Source organism: Bactrocera oleae, chromosome 3 (genome assembly GCF_042242935.1).
Source record: "Bactrocera oleae isolate idBacOlea1 chromosome 3, idBacOlea1, whole genome shotgun sequence".
Classification (NCBI taxonomy): Eukaryota; Metazoa; Arthropoda; class Insecta; order Diptera; family Tephritidae; genus Bactrocera; species Bactrocera oleae.
In genome coordinates this window covers 18,900,838-18,919,684 of record NC_091537.1, presented here as the reverse complement: position 1 = coordinate 18,919,684, position 18,847 = coordinate 18,900,838, and the positions used below count along the sequence as shown (strand labels likewise).

Below are 18,847 nucleotides of genomic sequence, written 5' to 3'. Positions count from 1 at the left end.
GGACATGTAATCGATAAATTTCGATTATCGATAACTTATTTCCGACGTATACGTACATACCAAAGTTTTTAGTTTTCGAAATTAAATTGAGCGAAATCATTACTATTAACATAAAATATAATAATAATGTATTATAAGTTTTAAGAAACCGAATATATTGCCAAAAATTATCAATAAGTAAATTTATAAGTTGGTTTATGTAATCAACCTATAGTTTGTATAAATATTATTCAAGTTATTTATTTGAGCGTTTAATTGCTAGAACTATGGAATTTAATATAATAAATTAATAAGTGAGGGGAACGAGAACCAAATTTTTATAATAATTATCGATAACTCAAATGCATATATATTGTATAATATAAAAAAATAGAATTTAGAAGAAACGTAGATATTTAGTTTTTTTAAATCACTGGAACTATAAAATAAGTAAAAATGATTAAAAGTATGCCTACAAGGATGAGTTGAAATAATTAAATAAATATCCTGCCATTGCGTAATGTTTCTTGTTTTTGTTGTTATTATTTTTGAAATAGTTTCTTCACTTTTTTTTTCGTTTGCCCTTACGTCATCCGCGCAGTTTAATCCGCTTAAGCTAGCCAATCAAAATGTGTCATTTAAGTTTCTGTTTTTTTTTAATTCTTTTTTAACAGCAGCGCCATTTGTTTTTGTTAATGTGGGTGCAAAATTCTTTTAATTGCTTTTAATTCAATTTAGTAATCCGTCTGCATAAGCACTTTTTCCATAGCCACCAACAGCACTACCGAATATGTAACACCGTCCAACACCGATGCTGCGCATCCTTTCGCCACAGCTTGCCTTTTAACATTTTTAATTTGTGTAATCACACTTTTTTCGCTTAATTTCTTCATTTTTTACAGCAAAAACAAATATTTCTTTTTTCATATATATCCCATTTTTCCTACAATATCCGCATACTTTTCGCCATTTACGCATTTCTACACACATTTTTTGAACGCATTTTTTATCTTTTGCATTCTCTCTTTCCAGACCCGATTACCGTCCGAAGCACGGCATTTACGATTTGCAAATTAAAAACGCTTCATACATTCGCGACAACGGACGCTTCGAGTGTCGCATTAAAGCGAAAGGTACGGGCGCCGATGTCCATCAGGAGTTTTACAACTTAACCGTCCTCACACCACCGCATCCACCCGTCATTTCACCCGGTAATGTGGCCATTGCCACTGAGGATGTAAAAATGGAGCTGACGTGCAGCAGTATTGGCGGTTCACCGGATCCAACGATAACGTAAGTACACAGTGGCGGCACTGTAGAGTAGGTACGGCCTCACATTGCGCCAAAAGCCATTGTGGGCGGTAATAATACCGTATTAATTTAAAATTAAATTTATGTAAATTGAATGCCGTGCCCGCTTGCACTTCCGCCTGCTTCGGCCGTTTAAAAGGATTTTCGCTGTAATTATGCGCAGGCTAGTAGCCGATTGGCCAGACAGACGGTCTACTTGGATTGTAGACCAGCTAAATGGGCGCGTTGTTTACATACGTATATATATATGCGCTTTTTTTAAGTAACGCCAAATGAAAATGTCCTTAATCCGCGCTGAAGAGGTGCAATTGAGCGCCGAAGTGTGGGCCCAGTTGAGTAACTTTAACTGAGCATTCATTACATGCAAGTCAACGATGCGAATGCTTTTGTATCTATACATACACGTCTATGCATCCACTACAATAATTCATGTTATTTTATAAGCTTAAATATTATTATTATGTATTTCTGGAACTGTCATCGCCGCGCCCACAAAACGGTATTATTCGAAAAATATTAGATTCAGTCACCTATATAGCTATGATGATCAAATTTGAGTGGTGCATGTCTGGCCTTACAATTTAGAAAAATAATATCCCACAAACTACTAAAGCCCAACCAAACTCGGTGAACGAATTTCTTTTCACCCACTTGCCTTTTGAGGGTTTCTGAAAGTACAGTAACTGTCTAAAATAGTATCAGAAACGTCAAATTTAACCACAGGTTGCATACTGTAAGCGCTCGTGTGGCAGGGTTCAAAAATTACATAATGGGCGTAGTGTTGCTTACTTTTAGGCGGAATGCAAATCGTATAAAGTACCGGGCCTATTTGATTTAAATTTGATTGATGATATTTTCATTAAATCCTCTGCACATTGCTCCAAAATTTGGGAAATCATGCTACAAGATCCTTCATTTGCCTTAATATGCTAATTTGATGCTCGTTAGTATACTTTTCTTTAGAATTATAAAACTCAATCTACATATGTATCTCACTAACTACTAAAGCCCAATCAAACTCGGTTAACGAATTATGTTTTACCATTTTATATGACAATGCGATGATGGAAATCGGGTAACAGCCTCACCCACTTGACTTATAAGGATTTCTGAAATTATCGCAAATGTCTAAAATAGTATCAGAAACGTCAAATTTAACCACAGGTTTGTTACAGTAAGCTTCAGTTTAGAAAAATAGTTGAGTTCAAAAATTAGACAATAGGCGTAGCCTTGCCTACTTTTAGGCGAATTGCAAATCTTTTAAACCTGGACTATTTTAGTAAAATGTATGACATTTTTCTAAATCCTCCTAATAATGGTCTAAAATTTAGGGAATCAGGATAGGATAGATTTGATCACAGTAAACTTGGCTGCCAAAACAATAAGGATTTAGAAATGAAAGAATTCGATAACCGTAGCGTTCAAATTATAAGCATATCATGACAAAAAGTTAAATCGCAAATCACTCACTTAACTAAGCTTTTTAAGTGACATGTAAATAATTTGCTTAGCTTCGCAAGTTTGCCAATGTTTGATCTTTCGTTTCACCTAGTTTATACGGTCTTTCCATGTTTTTTTTTTAACCTTTTTTATTGCCCGAGTTGTTTTTTTTTCAAGCTTTATAATCAACTCCTTCCTTTACACCCGTTGGCTTCAACTGCAGCACTGATTGTGTGCTATTTTCTATGTTAGTTGTGAGCGCGAATTTACAGTTATTTTTCGCGTAAGTAAGAAATAAATTTGCAATAAAACTTCTTAATTCCACATGTCGTGGCAACTGCCAAAAAGTATGTTTTCTTATATATTTGTATGCAACCCTGCCCGCGCTAACTGGTGGCATCGACAAACGCTGGCGTGTCTTGCAATCCCCAAATATTTACGACACAGTTAATTGTGGTCGCTTGTGCCAAAACAGTCAAAGAAATATAGAAGTAGAATAGAAAGAAATAAAGATAATATAAAAAGAGTGGAAAATTCTGTGTCAACAAGCCAAGTCCACAAACGCAAGTAAAATTTTTTCTCGTAAACGCGAATGCAGCTAACGAGCAGGAAATAATCACGAACGACGCGGAAGAAGCCCAAATGCAAAGTGTGCACAAATTAACTTCCAACGTTTTTCGTGCCACACTGACTTACATACACATACCTATATATACATATATACATATCTACTATGTATTATATCTTCATTTCATTACACATGGAATTACAGTTGCTACTTACTTTCCTTACGTTATGCAACAACTAACTGTTTGTTGTTTTGAACTTTCTCTTTTCATGCGCTAATTTGCAACGACCACATTTGCGCTGCATTTCCTCTCTTTTGCTGCAGTTGGTATCGCGAGGGCACCAACACGCCACTGCATGCTGCCCTTCGTTCGGGCGGCTCAAAGGATCAGCCAACAAATGCAACATTAACACTGCAACCGCGTCGTGAAGACGATGGCGCCAAATACAAGTGTATCGTGCGAAATCGTGCTATGAACGATGGTCAACGATTGGAAGCGACCGCCACATTGAATGTTAACTGTAAGTAGAAATTTTCATTTTTTTATTCTTAATTTAATTTTGTGTCGAATCTATGAAAACCACTAAAAAGTGTGTTACATAAGCCGAAGTGCAAAGTTTGAAAAGGAATATGTGTCGGAATCTCTTCTCTTCTAATCTTATTTTTGCTAAACTGAAGTTTGTAAAAGAAGTTTCGAAATCCACAGTTTTCCTACAATATATATACAATAAATAAATACAAATAATAATATTTGCATTCTGCACATAACCTAAAAATATCTTCTGACCTGACCTTTTGGATAAACTGAGGTTCCAAATTAAAAAATAAATATCGGAATATTGTACATAGTATTCTTAAACTAATTACGACCTCAAAATATTTGCTGACCGCACTGTTTTCTACCTACTCCTATGAAGCCGTAATTATAAAAATTGGCAGCGCATCTCAATTAACTGACCTGTCGTCTAAATATGCGTCACCCCAGCCACCACACAATCGATTACCTTGCACCACAGTGACTGACTTTAAGTAATTATATTGCGTGGGAACACTTTAGTAATTCAGTAGCCGTCCGCAACCCTCGAACACGCGTGCCGTAATAGCCTGTCGTATTCTCCAAGGCACACTTCACCAACTTCTGGTATTATACTCCAACACACTTTAATATCAGGCTATACTCCAATGCCCATCCCCACATCCACTTCAATAATATAACGTTACGCTTAGTTGCTTTTGGGTGCCATCGTCTGCTATTGCTTTCGTGGGTGCTATTTACTTGTGTGTGAGCGTGTTCTTTGGAGCGTCCATTCGCACGAATTTCGTTTGTTCTCGTGTGAATTTGCCACCCAAATAAATGTGCTGCATTCAATATTACGATTGAGTGTTCATAATTATAGCTCAGTACAGTGACGTAATGATTTTCTGTTATTCATGAAATCAACTTCTCTGCAACTGACGCGGTGTGTTACAACACCCAGGTGGAAATTTAAGAGACTAGTTTGAAATCAGCCAATAGCTAGTACTAGTTTCCAGCGGAGTTCCATTTTTTTAGCTTTGCATTATTTGCAATTAAATCCATTCTGAAAAAATTAAGTTTACACGACAGTGATTACAAATGCCTTAAAATATCCAGTCAAGCATAAAAAACTTGATTTATTGCGAACTAGTTGCCAGTTGCTTTAAAATGAAGGACTGCGGATTTGACTTATTAAAACCCCCTGAGAAAAGTGACTAACTTGAAACTATCTATAAATTTAAAATAATTTAGTGCTATATCTAATTATGTTAAAATGTTTATGAAACCAAATGTTTGCGACTTGGAACTAGTTACAAACTGCACTTATATAAAAGAGTATTCATTTCTGTTTTTTTGTTTTTTTTAATTTTTAATATTCAATTAGGAGTAATGTATGCAGAGAATGTAATGATGCTATATTCTACTGATTGTCTAAAAAACTGTTCGAAAATCCAGAATGAAACAATGCAACTTATCTTCAACTAGTTTGTAACTACTTTGAAACAAATTGTTACACGTAAATATTTTGCACAGAAATTTACAAACTTTGATTTCGTAATTATTTTATAAACCTCATCATACGAAAGAAAAACCCATTTGAATAGTTTTTCTGTACTCTTCACTTTCTGCTTCTTTCGAACCATATTTTTCCTACTGGCATTACACTCGATTTCGAATAGTGGTAAATGTGACCTTTTTGTTAATTATAGATGTCACTTTGTCACCACCGCATGACCATTATTATTTTATTTAGTTATTTGTTGTGCCCGTAATATGTTTGTGAGTGTCAGCAGTTTTTCACCTCAGTGACAATAAGCACTCGTTTTTTTGCCACTTGTAAAACTCGGATTGGAATTTTAATTATTAATTGAGCATGAATTGCTTTTATTTACACTTACAAACGTATGTGTGTTATAGCTATGTACAGGTGAAAATTAATATGTTATTACTTTCGCTGACAAAATGCTGTATTCTAGATACATATGCTTGTGAGCATAAATGAGTTCTCAAAAAATTGTTTTAGTAATATTATTTTAATTAAAATAGTTGTGGTTTTTGATTGGTTGTGAATTGAGATGCGTTGTGATTTGTTTATTATTGTTATTTTATAATTTTATTTTTATTGCGAAACAATAATATGAGCACTTTTTGAGTAGCGTTATCAATCCTTTTTTATTATTAAGTATTTTTTTATTGCTTATGAGTTTATTGTGTCCTTGTAATAAGAGATTAGTACCGTAAAAAGCTAATTGTAGCCTTATAAAAACTTGTGGCTTTAAAATCGTCGTTTCTTTCAACTTATTTCGGAAACTCGTACAATGTAGTAACCTGCGACAAAAAAATAGAACCCTTTAGTTGAAATCACTCACCAAAACGAGAGAGTATCGTACACGACCAAACCAAGCTTTCACTGTATTTGAAATATTGTTCAATAATGAAGACACGTTGTTCCAGCGTGTAACGCTCCATTTTTACTAAACCTATACTGGCAGCTGGCGATTTGTTTTTATTTTTTTTTTTAGTATTGGCAACACTTTACTACATAAATGGCAAATTCAAATCTTGCGTTAATTTTGGACACTCACTCTGCTCAAACAGACTTCTATTAAAATTCTATTTTAAATCAAGTCTTTGGACAGTAATTTGAACCATTCTCAATACTAGAACTGATTTAAGATCTGTAATACAAGACTTGGGAGCATGTATTCGCATACTCTCTCGTTTCGGATAGAGCTCTCCACTTTTGTTGTTTACTTCTCCCACGTAAAATTGACAAGAGAGCAGCGCTCACAGATAGCGTGGGTGGAGAAATGATGAATCGATGACGGCTATAATAACTCTTGAAGCTGAAATCATAAATGTCAAACTTCATTCATGAAAAATATTTGAAGTAAGACCCTAAAGACCCCTGTATATTATAGCGCTCTTTAAACCAAAAATATTTGACAATATATCACGCGAGTTTATGAAATTGCAAAGAACAAGCTGGTGTAAATTTACTCGCATACTATTATAAAAAGCATAAATTTCAGTGATTTCAAAATGAATTCTAAGCCCCTTCCAAATCGATTTTAATAGCAAAACCATAATTAAAAACTGGTCGCTCGGTGACAACAAGTGATTTGATGCGGAGATAATCACACGCTTCATTAAAAATCAAATATTATGAAATATTCAGTTCATATAAATCCAAAATTGCATTTGAAAATGCGTTATGGTCGAGAGACTGCGTATTCGAATTTGCAAAGTTAAAATAAAAATTAGTTTTAGAATTTCGTGCGTTAAATGTGTAATTAATTCTATGACAATATAGGAAAATTATATGTCGCTTATTTAATTGCACTTGCGTGTGTTCAATGACGGTCACCTGCAACAAAAACAACAAGCGCGTGCTAAACGCCATCAAGTTGATGGCCAAAACTGGTAAAATTATGTGACAGGCTTTGAGCGCGACGCACAAGTTGTTAGTGGTGTTTTGATGCATGAAAACCACGCAACTAATGCGAAAAGCTAAAATGCATTGATGAGCAAACATTTAAATACATATAGACATATGTGGTTCTATATTTCGAGGCATGAATTTTCAAATTTTCAAACAAATATTCTGCTTTATTTGCGCATTTTATTAACAACGCATATAATTAAAATAATCGCGTAGATTTCATGGTAATTCGCTGACCTTTTAATCAACGCAGCCGCTTGGAACGAGCTCATACAAGTGCATAAGTATTAATTACAGTTTTCGGTTAGAATAATAATTGAGAGAATGCGTTAAATCGTATGGAATAAACGTGAGGCGAATGAGAATTTTCAAAAATGTTGAGAAACAAGAAATGAAGTAATTTTATTAAAAATAGATATTGGTTACATAAAAAAAATATAGCTCCAAATAAAATACACGTATATTACTGGAACAAAAATAAAACATCTAATACTAAAAAAGTTTGAGTAAAGAAAAGCAATTATAATAACATATTAATAAAGTAAAAATCAATATAAATAAATTTACTAATAAAAAAATAATTAATTAATTTAAAAATATAAAATATAACAGCAATAAAATATTAAAATAAATTAAATAAATAGCATGTAATGTAACAAAATTTGGGTTGGGTTAGTAATTAAAATTTTTTAGAAAACAATAAAAAAATTAAAAAATTTAAATTTTAAATTTTTAAAAATTTCTGATATTAGAATTAAAATTTGATAGAATATGAATCGTTTGAATGTGTAAGTTGCCGACCACTGCTCTAGAGCACTGAATATTTTAGCTCTGGGCGAGCTCTAGTTCAAAATAGTACAACAAGAAGTACGCAATTGCGAAAAAATTAAATTCTAAAACATTTTATTTTAATTTTTAATTTTTAGTCATAAATTTGGGATCAATATTTTTTTTTTCTTTTTCATTCAATTACATTGTTAGATCATTATTTGCCACCCTGAATTAATTTAAAGGAATCAACGATTTTGATTTTTTTTACTACGAAAAATTAAATTAACTACAAAAAATTAGTTAAGTAAAATTTTTGGAGGGATAAAAAATATAATTTAACTACAAAATAATAAATTAAAGAAATTAAGCTAAAAATGAGCATTTTCAAAATGGAAAAAGCCACAAGTATTAATACAAAAAAAATTTTAAAAATAAAATTAAAGTAATTAAATTTTAATTGCGTCGATATGCCACAATTATATTCATGTAATCAACAATTAAATTTCATTATTCACCTCACTCAAAAATTAGTCCCACACATAAATCCGCTGTCAGTTTGAAATATTTCGTCTGAATACCTTAAAGTGACCCTATTAAACTATAAAGTGACATTTCTTTGCACAAAAACATACATAGTAACCATTTTTTCTATACATATGTATAAATGTAGCTATATACATACAAGTATATAGGTATAACCAATTGAGTATTTCAGCACCTCATTACCGACTAAAATGTCGCACCCAAGAATGTCGCCTAAAACAAACAATTATATACGCTCAAATAGTTGTTGTTTTTGTTAGAGTGGCAAGTGAAGCCAGTGCGACATTGGAAAAGTAGTAGGAAATTGAATGTCTTAAAGCGATTAATCACAACGAAAACAAGAGCACAACGGTATTTAGTAATAAAATAACGGATATTGCTAAGAGGTGAGAGAGCGGCAGCGGTTTTTGCGTGCATGCAGAGGGTGTAATTAAATAATTTATTTTAAAGCACTCAAGGATACTTGCTGTTGCTTTTGTTGTAACGCTTTTCAAATACATACATACATACATTCATACATATTTTGTGAATGTATAATTTTTGGCTTTGCTGTGTTTTAGTTATCTGCCTTCAAAATTTACTCAATGTAATATCACTGTATGTGTGTATGTGTGCAATTGCACAAGTTTTAAGCTTTTAAGCTCGGTCGCAGCACCAGGCAGAATTTGTTGAATTTGTCAGCTTGATGGGGCGCTGTGGGTGGAGTGGAGGGGGTACAACGTCTGCAGCCAGTAGCGGCTTTTAAAGTGTGTATTAAGCCAAATATTTTTGATTTCATCAAACTTTTGTTAGATAAGTAAATTTGTTTGCAAAACTCTAAGCCCATTTAACATGAATACAAATTGATATTAAGCAAAATAGGGGGAAATAAATATAAAAAAAACAGATATTTATGATTTTTGAAGTGGTGCGGATTTTACACGGTGTGCGAGTTGTTAAATTTCATAGAAGTTTTCAACATTTTAAGTGCTTTAAAATTGTTGCAGGAAAATTCGCGGAAAATGTTTGCGGTTTATATAATAAATGTGAGATTTTGCGCAGGTGTGAGATATATTTGTTTAACTGAACTATTAACTCGCATCTTTTATGCAAAATTTTAATAAAATATTACAAATATTTGACATCAAATAGTTAAGATATTTAATTTTCTAGTTAAATTTATTAATTTATTAGCAAAAAGACAACAAATTTCTTTCGTTTACTGGAAAATAATATATATGTAAGTTTCAAAAAAAAAAACAAAAAACAGTTACCCTTCACAAAAAATTCCGCACAAGATTTTAATTTTGATTGATCAGTTTGTATGGCAGCTATATGCTGTAGTGATCCGATCTGAACAAGTTCCTGAGTAGTTGCACTACTACCTTAGACAGCAATCGATGCCAAATTTCATGAATATATCGCGTCAAATGAAAAAGTATTCCATACAAGCACTTGATTCCGAGCTTCTTGGTGAGAAAAGGACGTGAACACAATTTCAGATCGATATCTCGAAACTGTCTGTTTATTCGCGTATGGCATATACAGACAGACGGATATTGCTAAATCGACTCAGCTCATTTTGCTGATCGTTTATTGATAGATATATTGTAACGTATTTTTCGATAAATCGTCTACCTTGTAACTCACTCTTTAGAGCGATCACTGGATTGTTAAATAAAAGTTCCTATTTAATGGCTACACACTTATCTTTATTTCTAATTCCAACAACTTAACGCTTTGCTACTTATTATCCGAGCTTACAACTTCTTGCTGGTATCTCAATTGCTCTTAACATGACAACACTTTAACTAGAACTGTGTGTGCTGCACAGTCTGGCAGCCTTAATATAGTAGATCTTTAACAAAACTTCGCCTCTTGTACATTATTCCAATTGTGGAATATAAATTAAATGAAATATTTCACTTATTTTATAGTTCACTTATTAATCTGATAATATAATATATATACGTTAAAAAATCAGAGTTACCATAATAAATGTTGTGTTATAAGGTGCATAAAAATATATGGCATCCCTAAAATGAAAATATGACCACATTTACAACATTGCTATTTGTGATTGCTTGAATAGTTGCCACAATTTATATATAAAATATAGCTTGGAAATAATTATTTATACTTTATTAACAATCATTTTAATTCTTGTACCCGGTGTTTTATTTTCTTTTTAGTATTTAGTATTTTTTCAAATTAATTTTATATGGCATTCCTGTCCAATTAAGTTGTGATTTTAAAAACGAGTCATTGAAATGTAACCCTAAAATAAAATATTTAAAAAAAATTAAAAAAAAAAAAATAAAAAAAAAAATTGTCAAATATTTAAAAAATGTTAAAAACATTTTCAATGGAACCCAAATAAATTTCCAGCAAGTCTTCGCGGTCATTTTGTTTATTTACGCACATGTCATGCAATTATATAGATTCTAGCAATTAAATTCAAGTGCTGCGTTAATGTCTTAAGTATAATAAGTCGGATTGTTCAAGTAATTAACAGTGCAGACAACCTCTCCGGAGCGCCCATACACACTTACACAACTTAAAATAACGAGCGAACTTAAAATGAGTGATTACTCAGATAAAGCAGTTAAATGACTGTAAAGTTCAAGGAGAAAAAAACAACAACAAAAAATAAAACTTGTTGCAAATGGCTGTTAGAGCACGTGCAGGATTAATGTTTTATCCTTTAAATCATATTATTTTGTTGTTGTGTCTGTTTGTTGTTTATGTGTTTGCTAGCAAAAAATACTGAAATTTAATTACGAAGTAACCGCAATATTTAATTTGCTAAATATGTGTAAACAACAATGGGTGAAAGGACAATTACAAGCATACACACATGCTTGCAGTTTTTTTTTTCAAGTCTTTAGGAGAGAATGAGAGAGCGTGTGTACTGCTTTATTTTACACTAGTTGCTCCTTGTTATATATTCTGGCTTTGAAATTTATTATTCGCATATATGTATGTATGTGCAAATGTACACATGTATTTGTAATTTCTTGCAATTTTACACCTTCCAATCTAATATACTTCGTTTTAGTCCTGCCCAAACCGCTATTCCCTAACCAGCTTTTCATTCATTTGCAGTTCAGTCTTATCTTGCCGTTCGCCTTGCGCTCTCCGCAGCCTCTCCTGTCAGTTGCAGCAATATATAGTCGCGCCATTGCGCAAATTACAAATAATTGTGGTTTCCGTGTACGAATAGTGGGTGATACAAAGCAGTCACACACACACACGTGCATATAAATATGTATGCGTGCATCTACTGGTCTCTGCCGGTTACTACTTCTGCTCGAAACTCCAAACTTCTATGCCATATAACGACATATTAACCCTTCTTGTATTTTATCTTTACACTCGAAGGACATATGCCTACACACACATTCATACATACCAACACACATACACTTTAATAACCTTAAGTGGTGCAGCAAGTGTTCTGGTCCGTATGGTTCTTTTATCCCACCAACCAAGCCAAGCCAAGTCCGTGCAAGCTAAGCAAAGCCAGGCAATCAGCTCGTTTTGTGCCACCTGATATCTGTTTGTAGCAATTATACAATGCAGTTGAAAAAGGATGCTGACATTTTCTAAGGTAACACGTTGTTTGCCGTTGTTGCTATAGCTTTGAGCTTTGTGTGTGCCAGTGTGTACCATTTATAAATGGCTTAAGCAAAGGGGCAAGCACTGAAGTACATAGGTGTGCGTAGTAGCAGCAGATTGCCACTATCAACTTCTTCCGCTCGCCTCTGTCCCTAACTTTGGTACACCCCACTTTTTCCATTTTTCACTGTTATTTGCTTCAGGTAACCTCTATTGTTCAAGTTCTTGTTGTTTTTGTTGCGGATAACAATTTGTATAAAGAGCTTGTGGAGATTTTAGTTTCGGACAAATATGTATTTATATTTATCGCACTTCCCAAAGTGATGGTGGAAGAATTGAAGATAAGCGTATTTGGTTGTAATTCGTAAGGCTCCAAATGTGGATATATGTATTTACATTACGCAAATATTTTATATTAATGGTCTCTCATTGTTCGCACTTTTTAAAACCTTCTAGCTTGGTTGCATCATTCCATCCTACATGTAGGCAATGTATTTTCCAAAAACAATTTTTTGACTTATCGGAATGTTTTTTCCTCAAAATCCTGGCGATAACTGCAATAATATCATATTTTAGTGTCCAAAATTATTTTCGGTAGGTAAATAATGGTTATCGATATTATTGAATACTTGTTTAATTATATCGAATTATCCTAAAAGTAGGCAACAGTTTGCTCTGATATTTTTTTTCTTCTCATAAAGAGATTACGACTTCTTTTAGTGGAAACGTAATTAATCTTAAGATATTGCGTGACTCAAGCGCAATCATTAGCAATTGTAGTCGAAATTAAAGCCAGGTATATTTCACGAAACTGAGATTTAATACAATATTATTAGTTCTAATTTTGTGTCTAGCCGATTACATTCTAAATTTGGAGCATTTTATTTAAAAACTTATCATGCTCGCAGTTAAAATAAGATTACTCATTGTTTAATAATATTTTTAATTGCAGAAATTATATAAAGATCATAGAAATGTCTGAAAGTTGAAGCTATTTCCAAAAAACTTTAATCTAGCCACACTTTTTTCCTGTTTTTCCTCTCGTGTACTGCAAAAAATATCTAAAACATTAAAAGATGTATATCGGAATGGATATATAAAGGTTTTTGCTTTCCTTAACTCAATTCATCCTAAATGTAGGCTATTTAATCTCAATCTCATCACTCCTAAATTCAAAATATTATAGCCTACATATAGGCGCATAAAATAATATGTATATAGAAACTCTAAATAGCCCTCTAAAGTTTTTAGGAATTAAAACACTTCAGTGAAATAGCTCCTATCCACACTTTTCTGTCTCGTACTGTACTAATTCCCCACAAAACAAATACATGTATAACCAAATGGGAACGTAAATATACATTTATTCACAAGCTGCACCAATTTCAAAGGATTTTCTTACCAAAGCTATTTGCCACACAGTTTACAGTTGCCACAAGATATGCGCACAAGCTGTTGGTAACTGTGAGCTTATTTTAATCATAAAAAGGCAACGAAGCCGTACAACAAATAAATTGTATGAAGGTGTGCGAGCTGTCTTTTGTGTAGCAATGTGTACAAAATAACTGTCCTTTCCTGGCTTGTGTAATGTAAATTTAATGTCGCACATAAATTTTCAATGCTTTCATTTGTGTGCACGCCTACAAGTAGGCAACATCGACGCTAAAATGTAAATAAAACTATTTAATTGTTAGTGATAAAATAATATAAATGTGTGTGTGTATGTGTTTCACCTTACATAAAATATGTGTGCCGTTATTATTTCATCTCTGTTTGCCTTTCACGTGTCGATTATGTGGTTGGCATGCGTGCGTGTCTATGTAGGCTTGGCCAGCGGCCGACAAAAAGTGTTAAATAACTATATAATAAATTGTTGCATACATAAACACTGACATATGCATATTTGCATATAGTAAAAATAATATACGCATTGTTGTTGTTAGCTGTGAATCCTGTGTTTGCACGCCTGTCATGCAACATATGCTTTATGAAATATCTCTCTTTATATATATGTGTGTGTGTATGTGTATTTAAGCCCGTTCATTGATGCCTGTGCTGACAGCACCTGCTAGGCAAAACAAACATGAGCGCACACACACACACACACACACACACTCACATACTTGTATGTGTAAATGTTTATAAACATTTTGCGTAATTGAAGCCTGTCACTTTGCATCAGTGATGCGTATCAATTTCGGTCAACAACCTGTTTTGCCAGTCTGTGCCACTTCTCGGCCTATCTTTTCACCAGCAACACAGCACACATCCTTTTATGTATATACAAGTACATATTTATATATACGTATTTCATAATTTTTTAGTTTATTGTGTGTTAATGTCTGTTTGTCTGGCATAAAGTGGGTCATACGTACAGAACTTTAATATATACAGTTTTGTTGTTGTGGCCAATAGTAAAACTTTCCTAAGTCCCTTTCTGTTGGATCGTATCAATTAGGCTGCTCTGGCATATGTGATTACCGCTCTATTGTTTGGTGAATTTGATGAAGCTCCATTTTTAATAATAACGGTAAGCAGCTTAATCCGTATGGTGATACGTATGTGCGTGTATGTGGTGTTGTTAAGCTTGCAGATTACTTCAGTTAAACTGACCGTCTGGAAAATTATGTCTAACGTGTGATCATTTCACAGTCCCATTCAGCCACCATCTGATTGAAATCCTGATTTTTTGCTTTGCAGCAGCAGTATGACTTACTTGAAGACTTTCTTGTTTTTTTTTTCTAAACCAGAAATTAGCTTTCTCGCTTCTTTGACATTTATTTTCTTTTTCGAGCTGTCTCAGTTACCACCATACTGTGGCACCACCTATGTCAGCTCTGCCTCCAGGGTGAAGAGGCTGCCTTGCTCTTCTGAACTTTTTATTTTTTTGTCCTCTAACTTGTGTTAGCTTAGTAAGTAAGTAAGCAGTAACTCGATCAGCGAAAAGAAGTATTATTAACAATTGTCATTAATCTTGTCGTATTAGAGGAATGAAATTTCTTGACCTGTTGTGCTCTTTGTATTGTTGTTGGATTTTCTTAATTGCCTGTTTCTGTCAATCGTTTTCGTATGACCAGCTTATCAACTTAAGCAAATAACTGTGCTCTAAATAGATCTTCGGGTCCGACGCATGGGGTAGTAGACCTCTATTATTTCTCAAAGCATTCCCATATTGGAAATATTTAGTTAAAATACTACAAAATTTACTTCCTATCTTCAAAAGGCTACCTTGTGTTGGAATAGAAGTTCTAGATCGTCGCAATTTCTCACAATCTGATAGAAGACACTCTAAAAAGGTTGTACTCAGTTTAAGAGAAGTCTATTGCAAACTTGAAAATTTTTCTGAACCCTAACAAGTTGTCTGCTTCTGCAGGAAAAAAGTATAAAAAGTAGGAAAAAAGTTAAGAGTAAATTACTTATTTCACCGCTATTTCTGGAATATAAATTCTTAAAACTCACATTTATGCTCAGAAACTCTTACACAGTTTTTCCATGTTCCTATGTTGTTAGTGTATGCATGCTCATTAAGGTTTATCCCTTATAATTTCTACTCTACCGCAAATTAGCGCTAACTAATGCGTCTTACCGACTTTCCAACAACAAAGAACAACAACCACAGCTGCGCACGCCGCTAATAACGCATTTCCTTGACCAGCAAATTAATCAAGTTGCAGCATCAAGCTAATCCGCTTTGAATAATTCTTAGCCGGTAATAGGTCATTAAAATTTGCCGCCTTGCTAAGCCAAAGAAACATAAGCAGTTATGTATACTATATACAACTATATAGGCATATAGAATTATTTTCTAGTCTACTTGTAACTACAAGAACGAAGTAACAAGTTACCACAAAATAACACCACAAGCATTAACCGTTAACCGATTACGTCAAGAGCGAAAGAGTAAATGTCAAAGTCATCATCTAGCATCAAAGCGTTGTGGTGGCGTGCGACGACCTCAATAATGTAACAGAAGTTAATGGCTGTATAAAAACCACAAAAGTGAATAGATGTATGCGTGTATGTGTGTATGGCATTAACAGTACACAGGCGTTTGTGCAAAAATCAAATAAAACTTTCAATATTGCGTTAATAAACTGGCGGAAAGCCGGCTTAGGCGGAAATAAGTCTGTAAGTACGCAGTGTCTGTGTGTGTGTGTCTGTTTGTGTTCAGTGAAGTTGTGCCTACCACCCGTAGTTATGTGGGTCGCACCTTCACTCACCCCGCCTCCCATGTGCTGGTTGTGTAACAGCAACATTTCACTGCCTTTATTAGGCATGAAAATCCTACGCTAATCTAGACACTAATTTATTGCTTTGTACTGTAATGATATTTCCGTTAGCGTCACCAGGCTTTCACCTTCCTACACAATGCTAACACACGCCAGACAGCCGAACAGATATGGCTCCCAGCGCTATACTTACGCTCCCTTCCGCTTAGCGGTAAGTTTATTATGCGCCCTTTTTATTGCATTGCAACCCGCTGTTGCTTAGAACCAAATGAATTCGTGACTTCCTATACTGCCAATTTCTATTTTACTTGCCTTTCTTCTACTTATAACACATTCAGCTATTTCTCAGCTGCCAAAAAAGCTTATTTGCTTGCGGCTTTATTATAAATGTGGCACTCGAATTCTTGGAAGACTGTGGTTATTTAGTATTTGTTTGTGAGCTATTTACCTTTATGCATATGTGTGGTATGTGTCAAAGATCTCAAATACAAATAATAGAAATAATTCAACTGTTTTTATTTATTTTTTTTTCACATATGAAAATAAATTGAATACAGTCTTTTTATATTGTTCAGCCTAAAGCTCAAAATTTATTTTTTTCGAATTTCAGAACCTTTTTCAAATTTTTTATTAGCAAAAATAAACAAATATCAAATTTCGAGTTTCAAATCCAAAAAAACTAAGTTATGCAAGATTTTTGACTATTCGATACTCGAACTATTCGACCTTTGTCGCTTTCCTTGTTGCTGCATTGCTTTCTTATCATCATTTCTAGACTCGTTCTTGTTATTCAATATTGCTTTCTTATCATTATTTCGACGCTCTTGTTATTCAACATTCGAGCCTGGAACTGCTTCATTTTGATGTGAGCTCAGCTCATTCAAGTCTCGATTTGATATCGAATCCTGGACTATTTTTACACATTTCAGTATTTATGTTTTCATATATTCTAATCTCTCACATTAAGTTATTATTAATAATAATTGCTGTGATACTAATCGATGATCGAGAATCGATTCGATACTCTCTTATAATTCAAAACTTCGAGACTCGATTTCAGGTTAACATTGATTTTACCATTTTTCAACTATTATTTTTTTACCTTAAAAAAATTAAAAAGGTGTCAAAATAATTTTTTTTTAACCACTTAGAATTTTCTGCAAATATATACTTGTAATATTTATTTTTGTACGAACCCTAGCGTTTACACCTCATTATTTTCAAAATATCTTAAGCATAAGTATAGTTTTGCTAATTTTGAATTTACTACCTACCTTCCAACACTCCCTATTAATAATATATTTTTTCAACCGTTATTGCTTTTGTAAAGGCATTTTTGAACCGCATTCAATGCTTAACTTAGCAAAAGAAACTCAGAAATAAAGAAAAAAACTTAATAATTACACCAACATATCTTTTCACATACATTTACATACACACAAAGATTAATGTTGACTATCTCCCCCTGCACATACATACATACATACGTGGAGTTAGGCGATGTGTTTGAGCCATAAAGTGGTATTAAGCGTAAATCGTTGAAGCGCTAAGGGTATTTGTGTCACGGTAGTCCGCATCAAAAGCAACAATAACAATACTACAAAGATATCTGTATTTATATCCGCTCACATAAGCATAAATGCAGTTTTTTATACCCACACATACTCACCTTACATTGCTTAGCCAGAAAAAGGAAAAATTCAATGAGTGTAGCAAATCTGCTGGGCATTGGATAAACCAGAAGATGCAAATGATAATAATACATGTATTTATATATATATCGAGTCATACCGCACGCCATTACAAGTAAACACAAACACAGCTATCTATTTTTCATGATACATACACCACCCTGAACATGATCATAATATGCTAGATAAGAAATAAAGAAAATACGCTGGTAGTCAGAGCTTCAGTCAAGCATATGCAGGCATTTGCTCCACTTGTATTTATATTTATATGTATTTCTATCCTCTCAGCCGCAAGCTGATCCCCATTTATGCACACCACTAAAGTCTCTCATAATAGTACGCCAATAACAAGCTGCGGTAACCGCAGGATAACATGCATTCTAAGCTTCCAACGCTTGTTGCTATTTCGTACGCTTCCTTTTTTCCTTAGATTTTTCGGCCACTTCGATAAGGACTGTTGTATCTAGTACATACAATGGCGAACACACACAACACACTCAACAGCATTGTACGATTCTTGTTCTTCTTTTTGTAGCTAAAAAATATTTAGCTGTTTGTAGCATGCTTATAGGCACTGATGCGTATGTACGCAATACACTGGCATCGAACCGTACAAATGAAAGCGTATAAAAGGATAACGAGCCGCTTGCTGTAGCGCCACAATTATGTGTGGACAAATATGTTTACAAGCGTAAATATGCAGCACTTAGCTGCCTATAGTTGCCGCTTATTTACATACATATATGATGTATTATCATT

The 18,847-nt window shown here is 33.6% G+C and overlaps 1 protein-coding gene across 5 annotated transcripts in view; it reads left to right on the top strand.

Moving 5' to 3' along the window:
• ed (hemicentin protein echinoid) overlaps positions 1-18,847 on the top strand; it is a 250,656-nt gene that overhangs the window by 154,427 nt on the left and 77,382 nt on the right. For all 5 annotated transcript variants that reach the window (XM_036366815.2, XM_036366817.2, XM_036366816.2 and 2 more), the window contains 2 exons: positions 1,012-1,272; positions 3,623-3,819. In XM_036366815.2, coding sequence (XP_036222708.1) covers positions 1,012-1,272; positions 3,623-3,819 — 458 coding nt within the window. The remainder of the gene's footprint in view (positions 1-1,011; positions 1,273-3,622; positions 3,820-18,847) is intronic.